The following is a 22,043-nucleotide window of genomic DNA, read 5'->3' as shown; positions in this document are numbered from 1 at the left end:
ACTGAGACGTGATTGGGAGTTGGGGGCAAGCCTCAGATAAGAACTTTGCCAGTGGCTTGTTCCAGCCCTCTCCGGCCCCCTCTGTGCTGAGTGACCTTGAGCTGCTTCTAACCTCTCTGGACTCCCTCAGGAGGGGAGGCCTTTCCTCTGTTCTGAGACTCTCTCTCTCACCTGCTTCTCTCAGCCTTAGCCTGATTCCTCTCCCATCTTCTTGGGCCTGAGCCTTCAGCCCTCCCACCCTAGTCCAGCCCTTCCAGGCAGGCTTGAGGCCCGTAGCTGTATGCGTACGGCCCATGGCTGCTTGTATACATCGTGCTTTCCAGCTTGCTCCTCCCCACCCCCATCGCCATGAGGCTTCTGTTCATTCCGCTGTCAGAGATCACCATCACAGTGAGTTCAGACCCCTGCACTTGGTCCCTCTGTACCATGTCCCTCCATGCCCTGACCAGGACAGAACATCTGCAAGTCACCCCTGTCTTGCTTTCTGGAGCAGGATGGCTCGTCACCATGAGGGGCCTCTGAAAACTTTGCTCCGCACTGGCTTCACCCTGTGACGGGCCCACTTTCCTCGTAAGGGACAAGTGTCACGTCACGGGAGGACTCTGTCGTAGGAAGGAGTGGGATGTAAGAGAGTCTGTCTGTGACGGGGGTCCTGAGAAAACCACAACCACCTCTCTCTTCTAGGCGAGCAAGGAACAGGGAAATGCCCTTGAGTTGCTGTGTCCCCCACTTCTCTGGCTGGCTCCTCTGCAGACCTGTCGGGGGGAAACCTGGGAGGCAGGGTAGGATGTGTCCTCTCTGGGCTCTGCACTGTCCAGAGCCCAAATGACTCCCTCACCCCACCCAGCTTGGAAGGCTTGGACTCTGTCTAACTCTGCTTCTCCAACCTGGGACCACCTCAAAAATTGTCACATGCTTGCACTAGGTTTGCAGAGCCCAGAACTCCCAGGGGCTACCTAGTCCATCTACAAAAGAATACACAAACTCCAAGCTACACCTCATGCCCAAAGCTGAGGCCTCCCTACCTCCACCCAGAAGGACTCAGTCTTATGGAGAAACCTGCCTTTGCTGCTGAGAGATTGAGGTGTGTTTGGGGGTGGCCAGGCTATGCAGAGTCTTGCAGGGAGCACTGCATCTCCAAGCTTGCCCTGACTTTTTATTTAGGATTGTGTGAGCACTGGTGTGCATGTAAGTGTAGAGTGCACAGAAAGTGAGCCCCAGATGCTCCCTGCAGCCTTCCCCCTCTCTCGGGGAGGTTTTCTGCACCCACAATACCCTGCCCTGGTCTAGAACAGCAGTCATGTGGGAGATGGTGGTTTCTATTTATACATGGAGACGGTAGGAAGGAAGGTGAGCCTAGGAGCATGTGTGCTGGCATCGGAATCGATTGGGGACTGGTAATTAATTTGTTTAGACCTTAATTAATTCTCCAGTTCTTTCTTATTTGTGGACTGTCACGCTTAATTGTGTTCAAGAGCTCAAGCTTGGAGCAGGCCCTCCGTTAATTGCTGTGTGGCTGCTGGGCGGTGGAAGTTAATGGTTTGGGAAGCCGGGCAAACAGCGCCATTAAGGGTCAACAGAGGAGATGCTGGAAAAATACACACCTCTGGGTCCAGGCACTGGGCTGCGGAGCTGAGCCTGCTCTGCAGGAGGCAAGTCCCGTAGAGAGCCTTTCTGCGAGGCCTTGGGGGAAATGTGCCAGGAGACGACACCAGGTGTGCGGCTCACAATAGACACTGAGAAAATGGGCAGGCCTGTGGTCAGAGGCGGATGGAGCATGGCCTCCAGAGATGTGGAAATACCAGCAGTCACGTACTTAGAGTATCTTGTCGGAGTTGGTATCTCTGGTTCCATGTGCGCATGCGTAGGCTGGAAGCCCTGCTCCACTCTACCGGGGAAGAGGAAACAGCTTTTTGGAAATGAAAACCTTAGCTGAACCCTGCACGCCCCTGAGCTTGGGCCTCTGTGTTAGTTACTGTTCTCCTGCTGTAACAAAAGCCCCTGAAGGAAGGCAGGGGTTATTTTTGTACAGTTTGTAAGTCTGACAGTATAGTCCATCGTGGCGACATGTCACCACGAGAGGAAGCTTGGGTCACTCGGTAAATGGGTAAATGCACGGGCAAGCGGAGGGCGGTGGGTTCTGGTCCTCAGCTCTCTGGCTCCCTTTCATTCAGCCCCAGGCGCCAGCCCTTGGCATGGGACTGTCCACACTCAGGGTCAGTCTTCCCACTCACATAACCCACTGTAGAAATTCCCTCACAGACAGATCTGCCTTCTACGTGATTCCAGATCCTGTCAAATTGAGAATCAGTGTGAACTGTGTCAGCCTTTCATAGGTAATGATCTGACATAGGACAGAAATTTCATCCTTGGCTAGGAAGTCTTCTGGGGTCATTCCTAGGGGGTCCCCTTTTATGAGTTGTCAAAAATCTATTCCCTGCCATTAAAAAAAAAAAATTCTTCGTACTCCTCAGGAAGCTGTTGCTCAGGACTCATAGAAAATCTTGGGGAGGCATTTCCTGTTTCTTCATACCCAGTGAGCCTAAGAGTTGCCCTTTTGTGCCCTTTCTGTGCCCTAGGCCACAGAGGTCTTCATGACATTGACTCCTGCTTTGCTTCACTCTAGGATGTAACTGGCAGTGCTGCCCTAGCTTCTGCCCCTCCCCCATCAAAGTCCCCTGTGAGCCAGGAGGCAGTGCTGTGTCCCTGTGGCAGCCTGAGGCCCTGTGACAGGGGTCCCCATGAGGGTCAGTGGTGCTTCATGGGACACCCACGTCCCTTTGAGGCTCCTCCGCCTGGGCCTTGGCTGTGCTTGCTTCTGAGCCCCCCCCCCCCATCTGCGGCCCAGATGCCTTCTTGTCCCCACGCCTCAGGCCTACACTCGGCTGCCAAGTACTCTGTATCCCTGTGTGTATCCAGGAAAGGCTGTAAGTTCAAGTTTGCACCCCCACCAGACTGTGTGGGTGTTCCAGGATCGTAGGGTTACCATTCCTCAGCCTCCTCAGCCCCCTCAGCCCAGCAAATAGTCAGAGTTAATTTCTCACTACTATGACCAAATATCTGCGAAGGAGAAACTTAAAAGAGAAAGAATTTACTTATTTTGGCTTACGTTTAAGAAGGAATACATCATGGTGGTGAAGTCATAGCAGCAAGAACCTGAGGTAGTTGGTGACATGAGCAGACAGGAAGGAGAGAGAGAGAGAGAGAGAGAGAGAGAGAGAGAGAGAGAGAGAGAGAGATGTTAGACCTCAGCTTGACACCCTCCCCCCATTTTTCATGTGTGTGCATATTTTTTTATGTGTGGGCCCGCGTGGATGTGCATGCATACATGTATGATGTATGCATGTGCGTGTGGAGACCTGAAGATGATGGTGGGAATCCTCCATTCCTCCCACCTTATTCGTCCAGGCTGCATCTCTCCGTCAAGCCCAGACCTTGTCTTGTGTCCAGTCTTGCTGGCCATCTTCCTCTAGGGATCCTGTCTCGGCCTTCGGAGGCTGCAGTTACAGGTGGGTCACCACACTCACCCAGAATTTACATGGGTTTCTGGGCATCCAGACTCCTCAGCGCTTGCACAGCAAGCACTGTTAACTGCTGAGCCATCGACCCTTCACTCTCTCCTTTTGTTCAGCACAGAACTGCAGTCCAGGCAGGATGCTGCCCACCTCGGGGTGGGTCTTCCCTCCTCCGTGATCCTCTCTGGAAACACCCTCACAGACACCTCCAGAGGTGTGTTTCTATGGTGATTCTAAATCAGGTTGACAATGAAGATTAGCCTGGCAGGGTCTCACGTGGGCTTTGTTAATGCTTAGACAAGCGTGTTAGCACAGAGGGCTGAGGTTCAGTTGCTCAGAGAGGAACTCTAGCCAATGACATTGATGGCTAGAGTCTGTTTTAAGTGTTCTGGCTTTTTGTATCCTGGTCCATTCTCTGAGTCAGTAGGCCATCCCTCATAAGCTTATCCCAGGCATACGCTCCCTGCATCTGGGAAATGGTGTCCTAGGATCATCCTGAGTTTTCACAGGGCTTATACCAGCCGCCAGGGCCTCATGGACGCTCAGTGCAGGTCAGCCCTCCGTCTGCCCCTTATTACCCTGACCAGGGTGACAAAAACCAACTATGGTGGCACATTCTTATAACCCCTAACCCCGGCATGTGGGAGGGGAAGGATCAGAGTTTAAGATTATCCTTGGCTACACAGTGAGTTCAAGGTCATCCTGGATGGCAGAAAATGCTATATCGAAATATCAAAGCATGGGACCGGAGAGATGGCTCAGCAGTTAAGAAGTATGTACTGCTCTTACAGAGGACCTCGGTTTGGCTCCCAGAATCCACATTCAGTGGCTTGCTGCCGTCTGTTACTCCAGCTTCAAGGGGGATCTGACACCCCTAGTCTCTGCAGGCACCCACTCATGTGTGCACTCATGTACACTCGTGTGCAATCTGCACAGAGACATACACGCACTCTGGCATTGTGCAATGTTAATTTGGAGACGAGCGTTGGTCAGATGCTCAAAATGGCACAAAAACAAATGTTCTTATGACAAATGCTGTAACATTTCATAGAAGCTGGGGCTTGGACTTGCCGCTGGAGTGCTCATCTAGCATGCCTGGGGTTTGGTCACAGTACCACAAGGTGTGTGTGTGTGTGTGTGTGTGTGTGTGTGTGTGTGTGTAGACAGACTTTATTTCCAGACAATCTCCCGATACTTCCTAGATTTTAGGAATTTAACCTAAGCCAATGTTTCAGGAAGTATGCGTTCCATTTGAAGAGGTTCATCCACTGACTTCTCCATCAGAGGAATGTGTGGCTGAGTGAGTGACAGGGATTTAGAGCATCCCAATCTATGTAAGAACTCCAGGCATGGCAGCATGTGCCCGTAATCCCAGGACTAGGAAGGCAGACAGGAAGTGGCCAGGCAGCCTAGCCTAATTGGTGAGTGATTTCTTGTCTCAAGGGAGGTGGATGGAATTTCTGAGGATGACACCTGAGGTTGTTCTATAGACTCGTCAGACACACAGATACATGCACATCCACACAAATAGACACACATCATGTAGTCACACAAACGTTAAGGGGCCACCACCTGACTTAACTGACACTTGCGATGAAATACTGAAGGTCAGAGGGATCACATGTGCTCTGTGCAGACCTGAACAGGTCCACCCTGCGGTGTGTGGCTCCTGCTAAAGTTGTGTCACTAAAGACAGAACAGCCAGAATGAAGGAGTTGGTGTCCAGAGTGGCTATGACACCATGTGAGTCGGTCAAGGATGGCAGGCCCTTCCAACAAAGCCATTGTCATTGAGATGAGATGAGTGACCCTTGAGTTTTAGGAATGTGTCTCCTTAGCAGCCTGACCCTGAAAGCAATAAGGGATATTCACATGTGACTAAGTCACCACTTTCTAGGCAACTTGCTTAGTCCTGGCATCCTATAGGTGCTCAGTAAATATTACTGAACAAACCGCTTTCTAAATCAAGAGATTTGACCGTTCCTAAAATCCGGTAGGTAGAGAGACCGGAGACAGAGAAGGCAGAGAGGCAGGCAGTAGGCTTGGAGGGCAATGAAGGCAGGAGGGGCAGGGCAGCTACAGGGCAAGGAGCCGGCACCTTGGAGCCCTGGATAAGAGCTTAGGGTTTAAGCCTCACTTATCCTGTCATTAGGGAGGCCACTGCAGCCTCCAGCATGGGAACTGGTGGGCTGAGGACGCTTCTAGAAGCTGTATCAGTGCCCCGCTTCTAGTGTACTGCCAGGACTCGCTAGGTAGAGCTAGACAGTTCTCGGGATCCTCCCATCTCTCTCTCTCTGGCACTAGGATTACCAGCGCACCCTATCACACACGGCTTTTCCCATGGACACTAGTGACTGAGGTTAGGGCCTGTGCTTGTGCAGCATGGTCTTTACTGAGCTGTCTCTCCCCGGCTTCCTCAGCAGGCATTTTATGGATAGAGAGTCCAAACTTCAGAGCTAGCTATGCCTAGCATGTACAAACTGATTTTTTTTTCAGTTTAGAAATTTCCAGTCCTGAGTCAGTGATACGTCAGTATGGGCTGTGAAACTTTCCCCTGATTCTCAAGCTATTTAAAAGAAAATCTGGGCCATTTAGGGCTGCCTCTCAGATGTAGTATTGGGATATGCTGCGAAATGAAGCAAATATTAAGGTCAATGTTCCTGTTCAGTGAGCATGGCTCCTCCAAAGACAGAGGAACTGTTCTGAGAAGGGCTGTGTTCTGAGAGGGACTGTGTTCTGAGAGGGACTGTGTTCTGAGAGGGACTGTGTTCTGAGGCGGACTGTGTTCTGAGAGGGACTGTGTTCTGAGAGGGACTGTATTCTGAGAGGGACTGTGTTTTGAGAGGGACTGTGTTCTGAGAAGGACTGTGTCCTAAGATTGACGAGAGAAAGTTTATGAGTTGGTCAGTGTGGTAATGTGTATATATGTGTGCCTGCAAATGTGCAGGCCTGAGCCTGGCTATGGTAGCTGGCTCTGAAGGGAGGATGAAGTTAAAGGCCAGGGATCAGAGGAGACTACAGTTTGATTATCCAACTTTTTATGCCGTTTGAACTGTTTACCTTGCTGTGATGGTTACTATTGATTGTCAACCTAACAGGACCTAGAATCACCAGAGACATGCCTCTGGGCATGCTTGGGAGGGATTATCCAGATTAAGTTAATTGAGGTGAGAAAATCCAATACAGTACCACAGGCTGTGAAAAATGAGAAAGGGAGCAGAGAATCCAGCATTCAGTGATCCTTGGCTTCTGACTGTGGATATAAAGTGACCTCCTGCTGAAACCGCCATGATGGACTGTACCCCTTGAAACTGTAAAACAGAATAAACCCTTTCCTCCCTAAGTTGTTTCATGGGGTTTTTGTCACAGCAAGACAGGTAACTAGTATACCTGACACATGTACACGGTGTGGTCCATGATCCTGAGACGTGATGGAGGAGGGAAGAGGGCGTGGAGCAAGTTTGCCTGACCCTACTTGAAGGTGACGAAGTGGGGTTTGGGGGAACTTTGACCAAATCTGTCTGGAGCTACAAATGGTTGCCTCTTTCTGTTGCTACTACAGTAGTTGGTTTGTTTATATGAAAAAAGACTTTATTTTTTTCCTGATTATATATACTTGACATATTCTATAAACCCTGTTTCCAGACATGTTTGTCTATATCCTTCCAAAGTTGAGAAAACAGCTAAAAGTTTACAAATCAAAGTAGACATGGTAGTGTCTGCTTATATCCCCAGGAACAGGAAGGTGGAGGCAGGAGGATCAGAGGTTCGTGGGCATCCTTGGCTACTGAGCAAGGTAGCCTGGGCTAGCTCTGTCTAAGCAAAAACAACTGCAGAAGTGTATGAATCTATGCTAATTTATTGAGTACATTTAAATGTACAATGGGATCAAATAAACATAAACACAATAGGTTTGTTTGTTTGAGACAGTGTCTGCTGCAGTTCATGCTGGCCTTGACCTCACCATTGAACTGGGAAGGGCCTAGTTGACTTCCAAGACATACAACACCACACCCGGCAACTTTTGGAACTCTTTCAATGAAAGTCATGAATTTCTAACTTGCTCCCTTCAATAGGATTTAGCCACAGTCATCCTTCCGTGATAACTTTTTTCCATCTTTGAAATACTGCAGCCAGACATCATAGCCTTCACCTATGATCCTAGGGGAGGCAAAGCCAGGAGGATGAGTCTGAGGCCAGCCTGGGCTACAGCTCAAGTCTGGGGCATTGTGGGATATATAGCAAGATCCTGTCTCAAGAAGTTAGTGAATTACTAATAATTTATGAAATATTTCAAATACAAAAAAAAAAAATTCGAGGTAACAGAAAAGGTCAGAAGCACTTGAAGCCCTCCCTCACCTGTGCCCTCACCTGTGTCCTCACCTGTTTGGTGATGATCTCCCCAAGGGCTGTGGTTGCCATCAGCAGACACAGATGTTCATGCAGAGTTCTTGACCCTAGATAGGTGTGCGCTCCAGAAACGATCACTTCCACTGTTTATGACCTTTGTGTGCATTCATGTGAGTGTAATTTGAGTTGTGTGCATGCTGTGCAGGGAGCTCCCGGGGTCCATCTCTCTCTGCTTCCTCAGTGCTGGGGGTTATAAGCACACACAATCACATGCAGGCCATGTTGTTGTTTGTTGTTGTTGTTGTTATTTTTTACACGGGTTCTGAGAAACAAATTGAGACCCTCATGCTTCTGAGGCTCTCTATTGCCCGGACGTCTCCAGTCCTGTCTGCATTTTAAGATGCTTATGTGAACTGGATGCTTCAATTAATTACCTATCTACTGCAGTGATAAAATATCACAACCAAGACAATTTATAAAAGGAAGTGTTTCATGGCTTTAGAGGGTTAGTCCGTGATGGCAACAGGCACTGCTGAGAGCTCACATCTCAAGCAGCAGGCAGGAAACAGAGACAACACTGGGAATGGCAGTTTCTTTTTTAAAGCCCTTCCCCGTGACACACCTCCTCCAATGAGGCCATACCTCCTAATCCTTCCCAAACAGTTCCACTAATTGGGAGGCACATGAACCTATGAGGGCCATTCTTATTCAGACCACCACAGGTTTTAAGGTTTGTCTTTTGTTTCCCTCTCTCTCCCCCCTCTTCCTCTCCCTCCCCCTTTCTCCCTTCACCCTCCCCCCCCCTCTCTCTCTCTCTCTGTGTGTGTGTTGCTGTGTGGTTGTGCATCCGTGATCAGAGGTTAGTAGACAACTTTCAGAAATCGGTTCTCTCCGTAGGTGTAGATCCCAGGGACAGAACTCAGGGGCCACTGAGCCATCTCAGCAGCCTTTGGCTTGTCTTTCAGAAGCTTGCTTTTCATTATTGAGATTTTTCTGTGTTAATACACACACATCCATTCCAGCTGTCATCTGGGGTCTACACTGTGACTGTCCACAGTTGATAATTTGGGACTGGTTCTTTTCTCACGGTACAGCTGTGCACACACTCCCATCTCCATATGTCCATGTGCACAGGAATGGGCTTTTCTGGACTGGGCTTTGAAAACCTTCATCTGTATAGTGTCTGCCCAGAGAGCTGGAAAACAGGTAGATCCTGGCTCTACCTCAGACTGTATCTCAGCAGCATGGTTGTGTGGAGAACCTAGGAGCTGCAGCTAGAAATGGACAGTGTGTTAGAGGGTTTCTGGCTTTGTGTGATCTTGCCAGACAAAATGCAGGTTTTCAGATCCGCAAGGCCTGAATTTCTGTTCCCCAGTGTCCTGTGTCCTCTTGATATGTCTCAACAATCAGTACCTTTTACGTTTGTGTCCATCTGAAGTAGTCTCTTCTCATACACACATGCACATGCATACTTTGATTTGGTAAGAGTTAATCCTTGTTTTTAAGTGTGTGTCTGTGTGTGTGTGTGCACATGTGTGTGTGTGTGCATGTACATGTGTATGTAGGTATCTGCAGGGAACCATGCTGCAGATGCAGCAGTGCTCTGAACCTCTGAGCCATCTCCCCAGCCCAGCATTCAATTTTTCTCTTAAGCTATGTAGCCCAGGCTGGGCTTGTGGTTATCTTCCTGCCTCTGTCTCATAAACTGAGATTACATTCTCAGGCACAGCTGCTGTCTCTCGATTTTTTTGTTTGTTTGTTTTTTGTTTTGTTTTTTTTTCAGGAGACAGGGTTTCTCTGTGTAGCCCTGGCTGTCCTGGAACTTACTTTGTAGACCAGGCTGGCCTCGAACTCAGAAATCCGCCTGCCTCTGCCTCCCAAGTGCTGGGATTAAAGGCGTGTGGCTTCAATGGCAATTTCTTAATGACACAGAAAGTACTGGAAGAAGGGAAGAATTGCTTACTTGAGGACACATTAAACTGTGTGCCAGATGTTACCATCCACGAAGTGGGAGGGCCAGGCCACAGTCCAGCAACAAGTCACTTGCAAACCATTTGACCAATGAGGATTAGTTTCCAAAATATAAAGAGCTCTTGCAAATTGATTTTTTTCTTAGATGCAGAAGTCTGTCTTTGACTATTCATAAGACTGAGTTCATGTTTACCAAGTTTTTTTTTATATTTCATTTCATAAAACTGTTAGTCTTACATTTTTCTGTGATTTTTGACCACTGGATCTTTTTCTTTGTGTGTGTGTGTGTGTGTGTGTGTGTGTGTGTGTGTGTGTGTGTGTGGTGGTGGTGGTGGTGGTGGTTTGATTTAGAATGCTCCTGTAAGGTCCTGTATTTGCATGTTTGCTCCTTGGTTGATGGACTGTTTGGAAGGATTAGAAGGTGTGTTCTTGTTAGAGTGGGTGGTTTCAAAAATCCAAGCCAGGCCCACTCTCTCTTCCTCTCTGCCTGTGGGTGAGGATAGGCAGCTCTCAGCTACTGCCCAGTCCCCGTGTGCGTGCTGCCATGCTTCCTGCCCCGAGGATAATGGACTAACCCTCTGAACCTGTAAGCCAGCCCCCAGCTAAATGCTTTCCTTTATAAGAGTTGTTTTGGTCATGATGTCTCTTTATAGCAATAGAACAGTGACTAAGACAGCGTGTGTATACACACACGTATGTACACTGCACATGAGTGCAGTGCTGCTGAGGGGTGGGTGTCAGAGTTACAGGTGGCTCTGCGATAACCAAATGTGCGTGCTGGGAACTGAGCTCACGTCTTCTGCAAGTGCTCTTAACCACTGAGCCAAGTCTGTGGCAACCCTCCCCTCCATTTTTTCCCCTTTGGAGACTGGAACTGGCTAAGGAGGCTATTGGCCAGCTGGGTGGCAAGCCCCAGGGCTCCACCTGCTTCTGGGATTGCAAGTTCACACTTGTGCTCAGCTTTTTGCATGAGTTCTGGGCTGGAACTCAGATCCTACATGACAAGCACTGGGTCTGCTGAGTATTTCCCCAGCTCCTTTTCTTCATACATTTTAAACTCTTCTGTTTGGGACTGGGTGGGTGTGGATGACTGAAGCTGACGTCAGAGTAGCCTAACACAAGAGCTTGCTGCTTCCCTCAGAGTGCGGCTCACATGAGGTGCCCCAGCCCTGCCTCCCTTCCACCTTATCCCTGCCCGCTGCCCTGGGAGCTTCCTCAGGTTAGACCACTCAGAATCAGTGTGGCACCTGCAGCTTCAGGTGTCACATCTCAGCCCTCCTGTGCCCTGAGGACTAGAGGCTCTGACTCTTGTCTGTTACCTTTCGGATGGGAGGAGACCTTTCAGAGCATCCCCAAAGACATTCCTTACTAGCTAGGGTTTGGGTCTCGGGTGTCTTTCTAATCACTGACATAGGTCATCTACTGGGCAAATTTTTGGTGTGAAATAGCTTCAGTCACCTTCACCCTCCCCATAGTTTCACATAAGCAGACTTTTGTTTATCATATTCAATCAGTATATTTCCCCGGCTTCTCGCTCATAATATGGATTAAAATTGGATCTTAAATTCCATCTTTCTTTTTTTAATTAATTTTTTTTATTTTTAAAAAAGTTTTTTTTAATGTTTTTCTTTGTGAGACAGGATTTTACTATGTAGCCCTGGCTGGCCTGGAACTCATTATATAGACTGGCCTCAAGCTCACGAAGATCCTCCTGCCTCTGCCTCCTGAGTGCTGGGATTTAAAGCATCATGAGTACACCTGGAGACTTCCGTATTTCTAAGATGGCTTCTTAGGTAAATAAAACATAATTGCATTCTCATTGTAAAATTTGAATAATATAGAACGTTTAGTGTAGAAGATATAGAAGTCTCTCAAAACAGGCCCTGAGTCTCGAATTGCATTTTTTTTCCTCCCTGGGCAGCCCTAGGAGACAGGTGTCTTTTAAAACATTACCTGTGTGTTTATGCACATGTGCACTTGTCTCTATCAATGACAAGGCTTGACACAGTCACCTGCCTGCTCTCCATAGCTTTCTTCCCATCACGATTTGTTTTGGAGAGAGTCCAGTGCGAGTTCCCTAATGGTGGACACTTAGCTTGTTTTAATTATTTGCTCTTACAAACAGCACTATAATTAACATCCTTGTAAATGTCTCTTTGTGCATATGGGCAAGCATTTCTTTAGGGTAGCTATCTATGGTTTGGCAATTTCTACCGCCTTTAATTGCATTGCCTGGTATCTGGCAGACGATCTTCTGCATGTACAATAACTTTTCGTGTGCGTGCACCATTATAGTGTAAGTTTTAAAAAAGATGTTTCAGGCAACAATTAGGAATCTAAGTTTGAGCTCAAGTTCTGTGTGGATTGCTGTGGTCGGCTGAGGTGACAACCGAATGAAGGGATCTTCTTACCCGTCGTTAAATCCACAGGCATCCTGTCAATTTTGTTGGGTAGCAGACAAGGTTCTCTTGTACCCTGACAGCCATTATGACTCTGTGTGTGTTTGATGTACATGTGTGTGCATGTATGTTGTAAACTCACATGCCACAGCACCTGTGTGGAGGTTCAAGGACAATGTGTAGAAGGAACTGGCTTTTTCCTCCTACCATGAAGACTCTAGGGACCTAACTCAGGTTGTTAGCTTTGGTGGCAAGTGCCTTATGTACTGTATTTTGAGTCAAGAGTTGCTCACTGACACCTAGTGTCACCTATGAGGTTAGTGAGACTGGTCAGCAAGCCATCGGCACCTTCCTGTCTCCACCTCCTCAGCATTGGGGGTTCAGACATGTACCACCACACAGCTTTTTACCTGGGTTCTGGGGGTTGAACTCAGGTCAACCCTGTGCAAGCACATTACCAACTGTACCATCACCCTAGCTTCAGACATCATAACTTTTAGGATATTAGGATGTGGGGAAATGCATTTCAGAGTTGAGGAGTTATGGGATCTCATTGTCCCCAAGTCTGTGGCCTATGGCTCTCCGTGAGTGTCTCAACAGTCCTCCTCCTGCACGGGCCGACACACCTGCCTTCCCAACAGCCAGTTTCTGACGCAGGTGTGTGCTGCTTGCCCAGGCCCCACTGATCTCTTGTTCTGGGTGAGCTCAGAGGTGGGCTTCTCAGAGAGGAAGCTGAGTTCCCCTAACTTCCCCGCTGCCCTTTCTGTCTCTCACACTGTCCCTCTGACTCTGGATGCTGTCTTGTCAGCTCTTTACCGTCTGCGTGTTTTTGCATGGCAGTGGGTCCATCTGTGGCAGTCGAGGGCGTTCTTGTCATTCCCTCTATTTCATGACGTCTCCCTGTATTGTCGATCCAGTGTCAGTCATGCCTGAGTCTTGAATGGTGTCGATCTGAGTTGAAAATGTGCCAGTTTTTGTAACATTATCGCTAAAAGACTGCTTAATTAACCTGCTGATATTGTAGATGATAGATCTGTTGGTGTGTCAAAAGGAAGACCCATGCATATTCTCTCTCTCTCTCTCTAGATCTGGGAATGTCTGGGGGGGTGGGCAATAGAAACATTGAACGGTCCAGATGAACTAGTTGAAGTGCAGTCCCTACACGGGACAAGCATCCTTGCTTGTTACTGGGGATGATTTCTTCCCGGGGCTGGTTGTAACTAGACTGTATGGGCAACAGAACAGATTGAAAGGCACATGCCACCTGCATAGCCAATCATGTCAGAGAATGCTGTCCCTGGGGGCTGTTTTTACTTTGACATTAGGTATCTCTTTTTTCCATCCAGGTAGCTTAAATGACAGGGCCATTGTTCTCAGTGACATCCTGGAGAGGCTTGCTGAGAGACAGATGCAGGCTGGGCCTCACTTTCTTTTGTGATCTTTGAAGGGTGAACACAGGGCCTTGTATAGACCCAGCTGGTTTGGAACTCAATTTGTAGCTGAGAATGACTTTGAACTTATAATCCTCAATCCTCCTGCCTCTGCTTCCCTCTGAAGTGTTAGAATCTCCTGATATCACTACTCCTGGTGGCACTTTTTTTTTTTTTTTTTTTTTGGTCTCACATGTAGTTCTCTGTCCTGCGGTCCTTACATCCAGACTTGGAAACTCTGGAGAGAAAGTCAGTTGCCACCCTGCTTCTGAACTGGTCCACCATTACCTTCAAGGCCTGCCTCCCCTTTCTCATCAGTCCCCCGTTTTATATAAACACACACAGTGGGGCTTGTAGTCATTTGAGCTTCCTCCTGCCGTCCTGTCCTGGTGGTTACAGTGGTTGGCATTCAGTGTGAGTATAGCCTGTCCCCTGAGATCTCCTGGAGACCCTAAGTGCAGTACTGGGAATGCCCAGCAGGAGGGACAGGACTCACTGTCTCCTGCTTGGGGACCAAAGTTGTGTCACCTTGGCCAGAACAGAAATGCTGGAAGTGGAAGGCATTCTTGAGGGTAGGGGTCCACCTTCTCAGACAGAAAACGCTACTTTCCCACTCAATGATGTCATGTCTTTTTAGAACTCAGGGCCTGGCAGCCCAAAGGCCAAAGGCATTGCAGAGTACCTCTGAGGCCACTAGAGGGCAGGTCACCAACAGAGGCCAGGAGCGGCTTCCCAAGGCCACCTAAGAGGACTGATGGGTTCTGGGCAATACACGTCAGTCAGGAGCTTGCCTTGGAGATTAAGCAGAGAGAGAGAGAGAGAGAGAGAGAGAGAGAGAGAGAGAGAGAGAGAGAGAGAGAGAGAGAGAGAGAGAGAAATGAATCCCAAGTCAGATGCCCCATGCCCGTGCTCCTTGCCCTTCTTCCTGACCTTCCCTCTTGCCCCAAGTCTTTACCTCAGACCCACCTGCCTAATTCTGCCTTTGGATGTGGTCAAGGTAACAGTTTCTCGGACATTGTGGAAACTGCATTCTGGAGGCTGAGGCAGGAGAATGGCCAGTTTGAGAATGGTCTGGGCTACATGGAGAGACCTGATCTCAAAACAGACCAGGGTGTGAGTTTCTCTGGCAGGGCACTATTACCTTGGCGGCCAGGTTATAGGAATGCCCTGCGCATTACAGTGTCGTCCACAGAAGCTGTGTTCAGAGCATCACTGTCTCTGCCAGCCATGTGCCATGAACACCCCACCCCACCCCCAAACCATGAATAATAAACACCAATCTCTCCACATTGCCCCTGGGTGAAAGCCACTGCCTAAACAGGTGAATGTGTATATCGTGGGGCCAGGAGTCACGAGGTCTGCCACGGTGAGCGTTGATCAGCACCGCGTGGCAGCCGTGGAGACACTCAAAGATAGCATATGTGCTCGAAATACATTTCAGAGCTCGTTTGCTCCCCAGCTTTCCCTCTCCAAAGACTGCGGTGCCTCCTGGTCCTCGCCTCGGCTCCTTCCCCTCCCTACTCGATTGCAATAGGACATCGCTTCGTCTCAGAGAACCCTGGTTCCCACGCCAGCCTTCACCTGCAGAATCCTGTCCCCCAGCTGTGAGCACCCTGCGTGCTGGGCTCCCCACCACTGGCTCAGGTCCCAGGAGCATCTGTGGGCTCCCTCCCACTCCACTTGCCCACTGAGCCCCACCACCCTCCAGCTCCCCAAACCCGGGTGCCCCCCCACTGGAGAGGGGGAAGCAGCAGGTGTTGATGCTAATCAGCGTTCACAGCCCAGAACTGCAGTCGCTCCCAGGCTCACACACTCCCCAAAATTAAACACTCATTATACAAAATTAATTGACATTAATTAGCAAAAATTAAAACTTTAAACACAGCAAGGCGCTTTGGGGGGAGGAGTGGAGCAGGCAGGCTCTGCATTTGTCACCCCCCCACCACATTTCCCACCACCCACCTACCACCCCCAAGTCTCCCCATTTCCATCATGAAGCAGGGCTGGAGGACTTCAGATCTATATCAGTACCACCATGGGCCTGGCCTGTGAGTCCCTGTGTAAGGGATGAGGGCAACTGTACCAGTCACCTTCATGTAGTGCTACTCTAAGATCCAGGCACCTCCTGTCAACCTTAGGTCCCCAAGGTCTCAGTTGAGACTAGTGAGAGGTGTGGCCAAGGGGAGCAGCTCAAGCACAGGAAGGCTCTTGCTCCCCCCAGACCCTGTCTCCGTCTCCGGGTACCTGAGGTTCAGGCACCGAAACCTTACCACTCCGTTCCACTTTGCTGTGTGACTTCAATTAAGTCATCCTTGCTCTCTGAGCTTGTGTCCTGTTCGTATGATGAGGGGGGCGATGCTGGGCAGGCACCGAGGTCTGCACTGTCACCTGCTGTTGTGGATATCCATCTCTTGGTTTGCTCTACTGAGACATGCAGAACTGAATTTGGGGAGTGGCACTTAAAAGCATTTTCTGGCCAAGGGACTGAGCTGCTGGTGGTGGAGGAACATCAGGCCCCAGGGGAATGCATATGGGGGCGCGGGGCGGGGCAGGGGGGGGGCGGCGGCGCAGAGAGCTCTTTCTGCCTGCACATCTGCTTCCCCTGCCTGGAGACGGGCCCCACAAGAGAGGTGAGCAGCGCCCTCTATAGGTGGCAGCTCCCAAAGCCTTTGCCATAGTTCCACCTGTTACTTTTGGTCTATGCTTCCCGGGTCTCAAAGGGCCTTAGGATCCTTTGCCAGGCTGAAAACAAAACAGAGGATTCTGCCTTTCTGGATTCACAGAGCTCTTGGGGGTTGGGAGCCCTGGCTGGGAAGCCGTCCGTCCCTCACTACCCCTCTCTGTATTCCTCTCTCTCCAGCCAGTGCCAATATCTGCAACGTGGTCCTGATGCGGTATGGGGAGTTAGAGGAAGGGATTGATGTCCTGGATGCTGATGGTAACCTCGTGGGCTCTTCAAAGATCGCAGCCAGACACGTGGGTTTCCCAGGGGCTAAGCCCTGCACGAATGGATTGATGCTCCTGTACATAGCCTGTGTGTTCCGTGAGGTCTTCTGGTCACAGGACCACGGCTTGCTTCTCTAGCTGTTTCCTCCTCATTCCAGTTGCCATCTCTCATCTGTGTGAGCCCTTGGCCTCAGAGGCTGCTTCCTGTTGGGCTTGTTCTACTGGACAGTCCTTCACTGTTCTCCAACCTCCTCCCACTTGTCTCCACTGTGAAATGTCCCCATTTTTTTTTTTATCCCAGCCCCTCAGGACCCAGCTCTTCCTCAGAGGTGTTAATTGGAGAGGGCAGAGGAGCCTCTCCAGGGCTTTCTCTCCATGCCTCAGGCCTTCGCAACTTTGTGGGTTGTGAATGGGGAGCTGCAGGCAGCCGTATAAGGGCCGCTACCTCTCTGGGAGCAACAGTGGCCGCTGTGAACGCTGGGGCTTCAGGCTGTGGATGGTGCTGTGGCTCCTGCAAATGGTTCCTTATAAGGCCTTCTTCACTAGCCCTGCCCACCGTAGCTCTTGTGTTTTACACACACGTACACACATGTATACACACACACACACACACACACACATACGGGTGTCCTATGCTTTCTCAGCCTTGCTGTTGATGGTGGTTGGTGGCTTGTCCTGCTGTCCTGAGCTCTAGCCTGTGAGTCATGGGAATGAAACAAAGGGGCAGGCATGAGGGGCTAGAGCATCACAGTCTCTGTTGCTCAGCAGAGACCTTGATGATAAGCCTCTGAGCTTCTCCTCCTCCTTCATCCACCTCAAGGGAAGTCCGGCCCATTTAGATCCTCTAAGGACTAGCAGTACACTCTTTGTCCCCTGCCTTGGCTTTAGGCCTTCACGTCCTACCCACAGGCTCCTGTTTTGAAACCTGGGAAGACCCTCTTCCTGAGGATTCCTATCAGCCCCAGTCCCTCCTCAGGGGGAATCTGCCCCACTCTGTCCCCATCCCACCCTTTCATGGTGCCCTATGAGGACGGTAGAGGTGACAGTGCCACCCAGGTATGTCCCCCAGCTTCTCTGCAGTCCCAGTCTTCTTTCAACCTTGCTTGTCCTATCTCCGTCTCATTGGAGAGACTTGGGGATCTGTGAGTTGTGAGGCATTTCTGGGCACTCCTCTAAGAGCAGGAGCCCAGGATTCAAAGGGACTCTGTGCAGTGGCTGTCCACACACAAATGGTCCCTTAGCTGGGCCTCGGTCTATGTCTCCCATGATTCCATGGAGTCCTAAGCAAACGCCATGGCAGATCTCCATGGGGTCCTGGACACACTCAGCCAAAGCTTGTGCCCCTTACAAAGCTGGCCTTTTCTTACCAAGGCTGCAGCTCAGTTGAAAGAGTACTTACCTAGCACACACACAGCCCTGGCTTTGATCCCCAGCAGCACATAAATCAAGGGGTGATAGCTCATGCCTGTGATCTCAGCACTAAGGAGGTGAAGGCAAGAGAGTTTGAGGTTCAAGATCATTCTCAGCTACATACTTGAAGGCCAGCCATGACATAGAAGGACAGCCTGGGGACATAGAAAAAATTAAAAAGACTTGGAGCCAGGAGATAAAAGCTCTTACCTCTGTCTTTAAGGGATGTGTTTTAAAAAGGAGCCCACAGCTTCACTTGACCTGGGAGCCCCTGGCTCTGCAGGCCCCAGCAATTTGTTCTGGCTTTGTTTTTGGCAGCATCTTAGGCCCACTGTGTATCATTTCCCCAACCCCTGATCCCTGTATATCCCAGGCTGGGGAGGAGGCTGCCCTCAGCTACCCTCCCCCCACGCAGAGAATCTGCTCTTCTCAAAGGCTTTGGAGGGAGGGTGGGGCAGTGTCTGCTGTTGTCTGGAATCCAGCTCTGTGAGCACTGCTGTGAGCGAGCCCAGGCTGCCAGATGTGCTGAGCAGCAGCGCACACACCTCACACTTGGGGTGGGATTTGCTTCCCTAGTGGATGCTCCCAGCCCCGGGCTCTCCACTTACCCCAGCCTGTCCCCATCCTCAGGCCCTGCTGGAGACAGCTCTGACACGTGTGGTTCTGCCTATGCCCATCCTGGTGCTTCCTCCAATCGTCATGTCCATGCTGGAGAAGTAAGTCAGGATGTGGGGACAGAGGGGATGCTGGGTGGGGAGCCATGGCCCCTACCCAGGGTGCTTCTGGTACCTACTTCTGCTGTGCTGGGCAGTGGTGTTGAAACTCTTGACTTTTCCCATGCAATTGGCTGGTACTCAATGCTGTCAGGTTCTCCATGGATAAGCATGGCTCTGCCCTGGTGGAGGGACAGGGTAGCTGGCAGTTTTGGTCAGACTCTGTGTGGCCCTTCCAATGTGGATGTGTATGCATGTACACGCTCTCTGCTGGTGAGCAGCCTCAGCCTGTTGTAAAGACAGTCTAAGATAGGAAGCCTAGATTTGTACCCTCCCTGAGCCTCTAATTACAAAACTAGAACAGCATAGTCTGACTGTGGCTCACTCTTGCCATCCAGACGATGAGGTAGACTTGCTGTGAATTTGAGATAACATGGGGTACATGGTGAGTTCTGGCTAGCCTGGGCTACACTGTGAAGATATTGTCTCAAAAAAAAAAAAAAAATGAACCAACAACCAAAAAACAGAAAAAGTAGGCTGGGAGTGGTGGCACTTGCTTTTAATCCAAGCACTCAGGAGGCAGCATGTGGATCTCTGTGAGTTCAAGGCCAGCCTAGTCTACATAAAGAGTCTCTGGCCACATGTCTTTTTAAAAATTAATTAATTATAATAAAGCAAAGGAGGAATAATAATAGTCTCCCTGGCTTCTTCAGAGGATGGTCAAGCCACAACTATCTGTCATGTCTCTGTCTATAAGATACAGGGGGTGCCACAATGATGATGGAAGAGGGCCCCTATTATTACATACACGAAGCCCTATAGACTAGGCTGGGTTCGAACTCAGAGATCCCCCTGCTTCTGCCTCCTGTGTGCTGGGACTGTAGGCATGTGCCACCACCACCTGGTTGAGAGCTTCTACTTATTTATTGGTGAGTATGGAATGGGAGGGGGAAGACGGGGTGAAGCTAGGAGATGGTTGAACAGAGAAGGACGGAAGAACCAGGGTCCTCCTGTCTACAGAGGCCTAGCAGGCCTGGTGAGGGGCAGGGAAGGGCCCTGGGTGAAGCTGAGGCAAAGGGCCTGGCTGGGGCATGCCTAGCAGGCAGTCGTCCTTCCCTCTGTGGGGGCCCTGTAGGATCCAGTATGCTTGAGGGAAAGCATGCCCATTGGGACACACAGACAAGGGTCCTGGGCGCCCGCAGGAGAGGCCCTTCAATCCCAGAAATGGGCAGAGCCTTTGTATCTGAACATTGAGATTAAAAACTGTTACTCTGGAACAGGTATGGTGGCCCAGAACTCAGATGGATGCAGCCAGAGGATTGCCGTGTGTTTGAAAGTAGTCTGGACTACATAGTGAGTGCCAGTCTGGGCTAAAATGTGAGACCCTGTTTTGAAAACACTTTGAGAAAAAAATGGGAGGGAAGGGAAGAGAAGAAAAAAAAAAGTTAGCATGGAAACGTACAACAAATAAACAACAGCAAAAAAAAAAAAAAATAGATTTGAAGAGGGCAGTTCTTTGTTTATCTGGCCTTGGTATAGCCCTCTCCTGTGAGTCTCAGGACAGATATGTAGACCAGGGCCAGGTGAGAAGGGCATGGCCTTTTGCAGTGCTCACTGAAAACTGGTTCGTCACCTGTCACTTGTGCAAGCTTGGTAGGACAGAGCCCTCAGCTGGCAGGCAGATCAGGCAGAGAATTTTTCTTAGATACACATACACAGGCATCAGAGGACAGCGGGAGCTGGGGAAGCCCAGGACTTGCTGAAAACTTGTCCCACAAGGCTCAGGAGAGCTGCTGAGGGAGAATGGAGTCATCTCTCCAGGCGGGTATCCAGAAGCATCCGGGGGATCCAGCAGCCCTTGACTGTGGGTTTTATGGCCCGGGAGAGCTTGGCTTGCTGGAATAAAGTAGGCAAATCCACTGCAGACAGCAGGAGCAGAACTGAAGCTCCAGCCCCCCTCCCTGTCTGAGCAGTCAGCATCCAGTGCAGTTCCCAGGTACCTGAAGACTGCACACAGGTGTGAGGAGAAACCTGGTTCAACCGAGGCCAGCCGGAGCCCCGTCCTTCAGTCCTTCAGCGTGGATTTGCTGGAGAGGAGCATGACCTGCGGTGCCTTCCCCATTTGCATAGGAACTGAGTTTGTGAGAAGTTGAAAGAGGGTTAGCATGCCATTGCTCTGTGGGCTTAAAGTTTGTTTTAGGAGTTGTAGGAGGTGGTGTGGAGATTATTTTGACTCTGAACCCTTGCCAGCCTAGTGTCTGGAGTGCTGCAGGGCCTGCCTCATCCCAGGAGGAAGCTGCAGGATAGGGAAATGAGAAGTCAGTGGTCGAGGCTCCGTGCAACCTACTAAATAGCTGATCCTTTCCTGGGGCCCCTGGGATGATTTTGCAGGAGAAGAATCCAGTCCCAGTTCCCTCAGGAATGTTAAGGTGGATAGGACTCAGTTTGTACATTCAAAGACTTATCAATCCCATGCCCACTATAAAACCACAGGACTGGATGGCAGGAGAGGCAGGCACTGGGGCAGGGCCAGCTGAGACTCCTAGTAGGGAAGTTCTCTCTTCCAGCCTCAGTTTCCCTGCATAGAAAATGAGGACACTGCCCTTCCTGCTCTTCCAGGCTTGGCATTTGTCACCACTCCAACGTCTTTTCCTGCAGGACGGGCAGCTGTGCTGTACAAAGTTCTTCTGGTGCAGGATTTCAGAGCTAATGAGAAGGGGCAGCCCCCACCCTCCTGAGCCAGGTTGGGTGCGGAAGTCTGGACAGCCAGGGAGAATAGACAAAAGCACACTTACAAAGCAGCTGACTTGCAAATTAATGGAGCGCCAAGTAGGGCTTCGTGGCAAGTGCTGAAGGAATGCACAGCAATGGGGGGGACCAGCTGTTGTGTGGCAGCAGCCTCGCTTGCCTCTGGCCTCAGTCTATCTGTCCTCTCTGGCAGGAGCACTGGGGTCTTAAGTCTGGGCCTGCAGCTAGGATTACACAGAGGTGGAAAGAAACTCTATGTGCCCCATTGTCTAAGCACTAAGACCAAAAGAAGTCTGAGGTGTGAAGAAAGGGACCTCCACCTACACTGGAAGCACCTCCCTACCCCACACCTAAATCTCCTATTCCACATCTTCCCCGGAGACCCTACCAGCTAGGAAGCTGAGTTCAGAGCCGCAGATTGAATCCATCGGTACAGAGGCAGGTGTCAGTGTAGGGACAGAAAGGCTAGAGTTTGCCCCCCAAGCCTTGCGGCCCTGGCTCAGAATACACTGGCAGAATGAATGTGGGTGGGTGGAAGTTGGGTGGGGGTCCAGGCCCCACT

General features: G+C 50.1%; 1 protein-coding gene across 2 annotated transcripts in view; it reads left to right on the top strand.

Annotated features, from left to right (window-relative positions):
• The window catches only part of Sfxn5 (sideroflexin 5), a 125,192-nt gene that overhangs the window by 83,975 nt on the left and 19,174 nt on the right, over positions 1–22,043 (top strand). Inside the window, exons 11-12 of one of the 2 annotated variants that reach the window (XM_052174162.1) lie at positions 16,525–16,640; positions 18,651–18,736. In XM_052174162.1, the coding sequence (XP_052030122.1) occupies positions 16,525–16,640; positions 18,651–18,736 (202 nt within the window). The remainder of the gene's footprint in view (positions 1–16,524; positions 16,641–18,650; positions 18,737–22,043) is intronic. The other variant, XM_052174163.1, reaches the window with a different exon arrangement.

The sequence above is a fragment of the Apodemus sylvaticus genome, chromosome 2 (genome assembly GCF_947179515.1).
Source record: "Apodemus sylvaticus chromosome 2, mApoSyl1.1, whole genome shotgun sequence".
NCBI classification, from domain to species: Eukaryota; Metazoa; Chordata; class Mammalia; order Rodentia; family Muridae; genus Apodemus; species Apodemus sylvaticus.
Note: the sequence above shows the minus strand (reverse complement) of the source record. Positions and strands in the feature narration are given on the sequence as shown.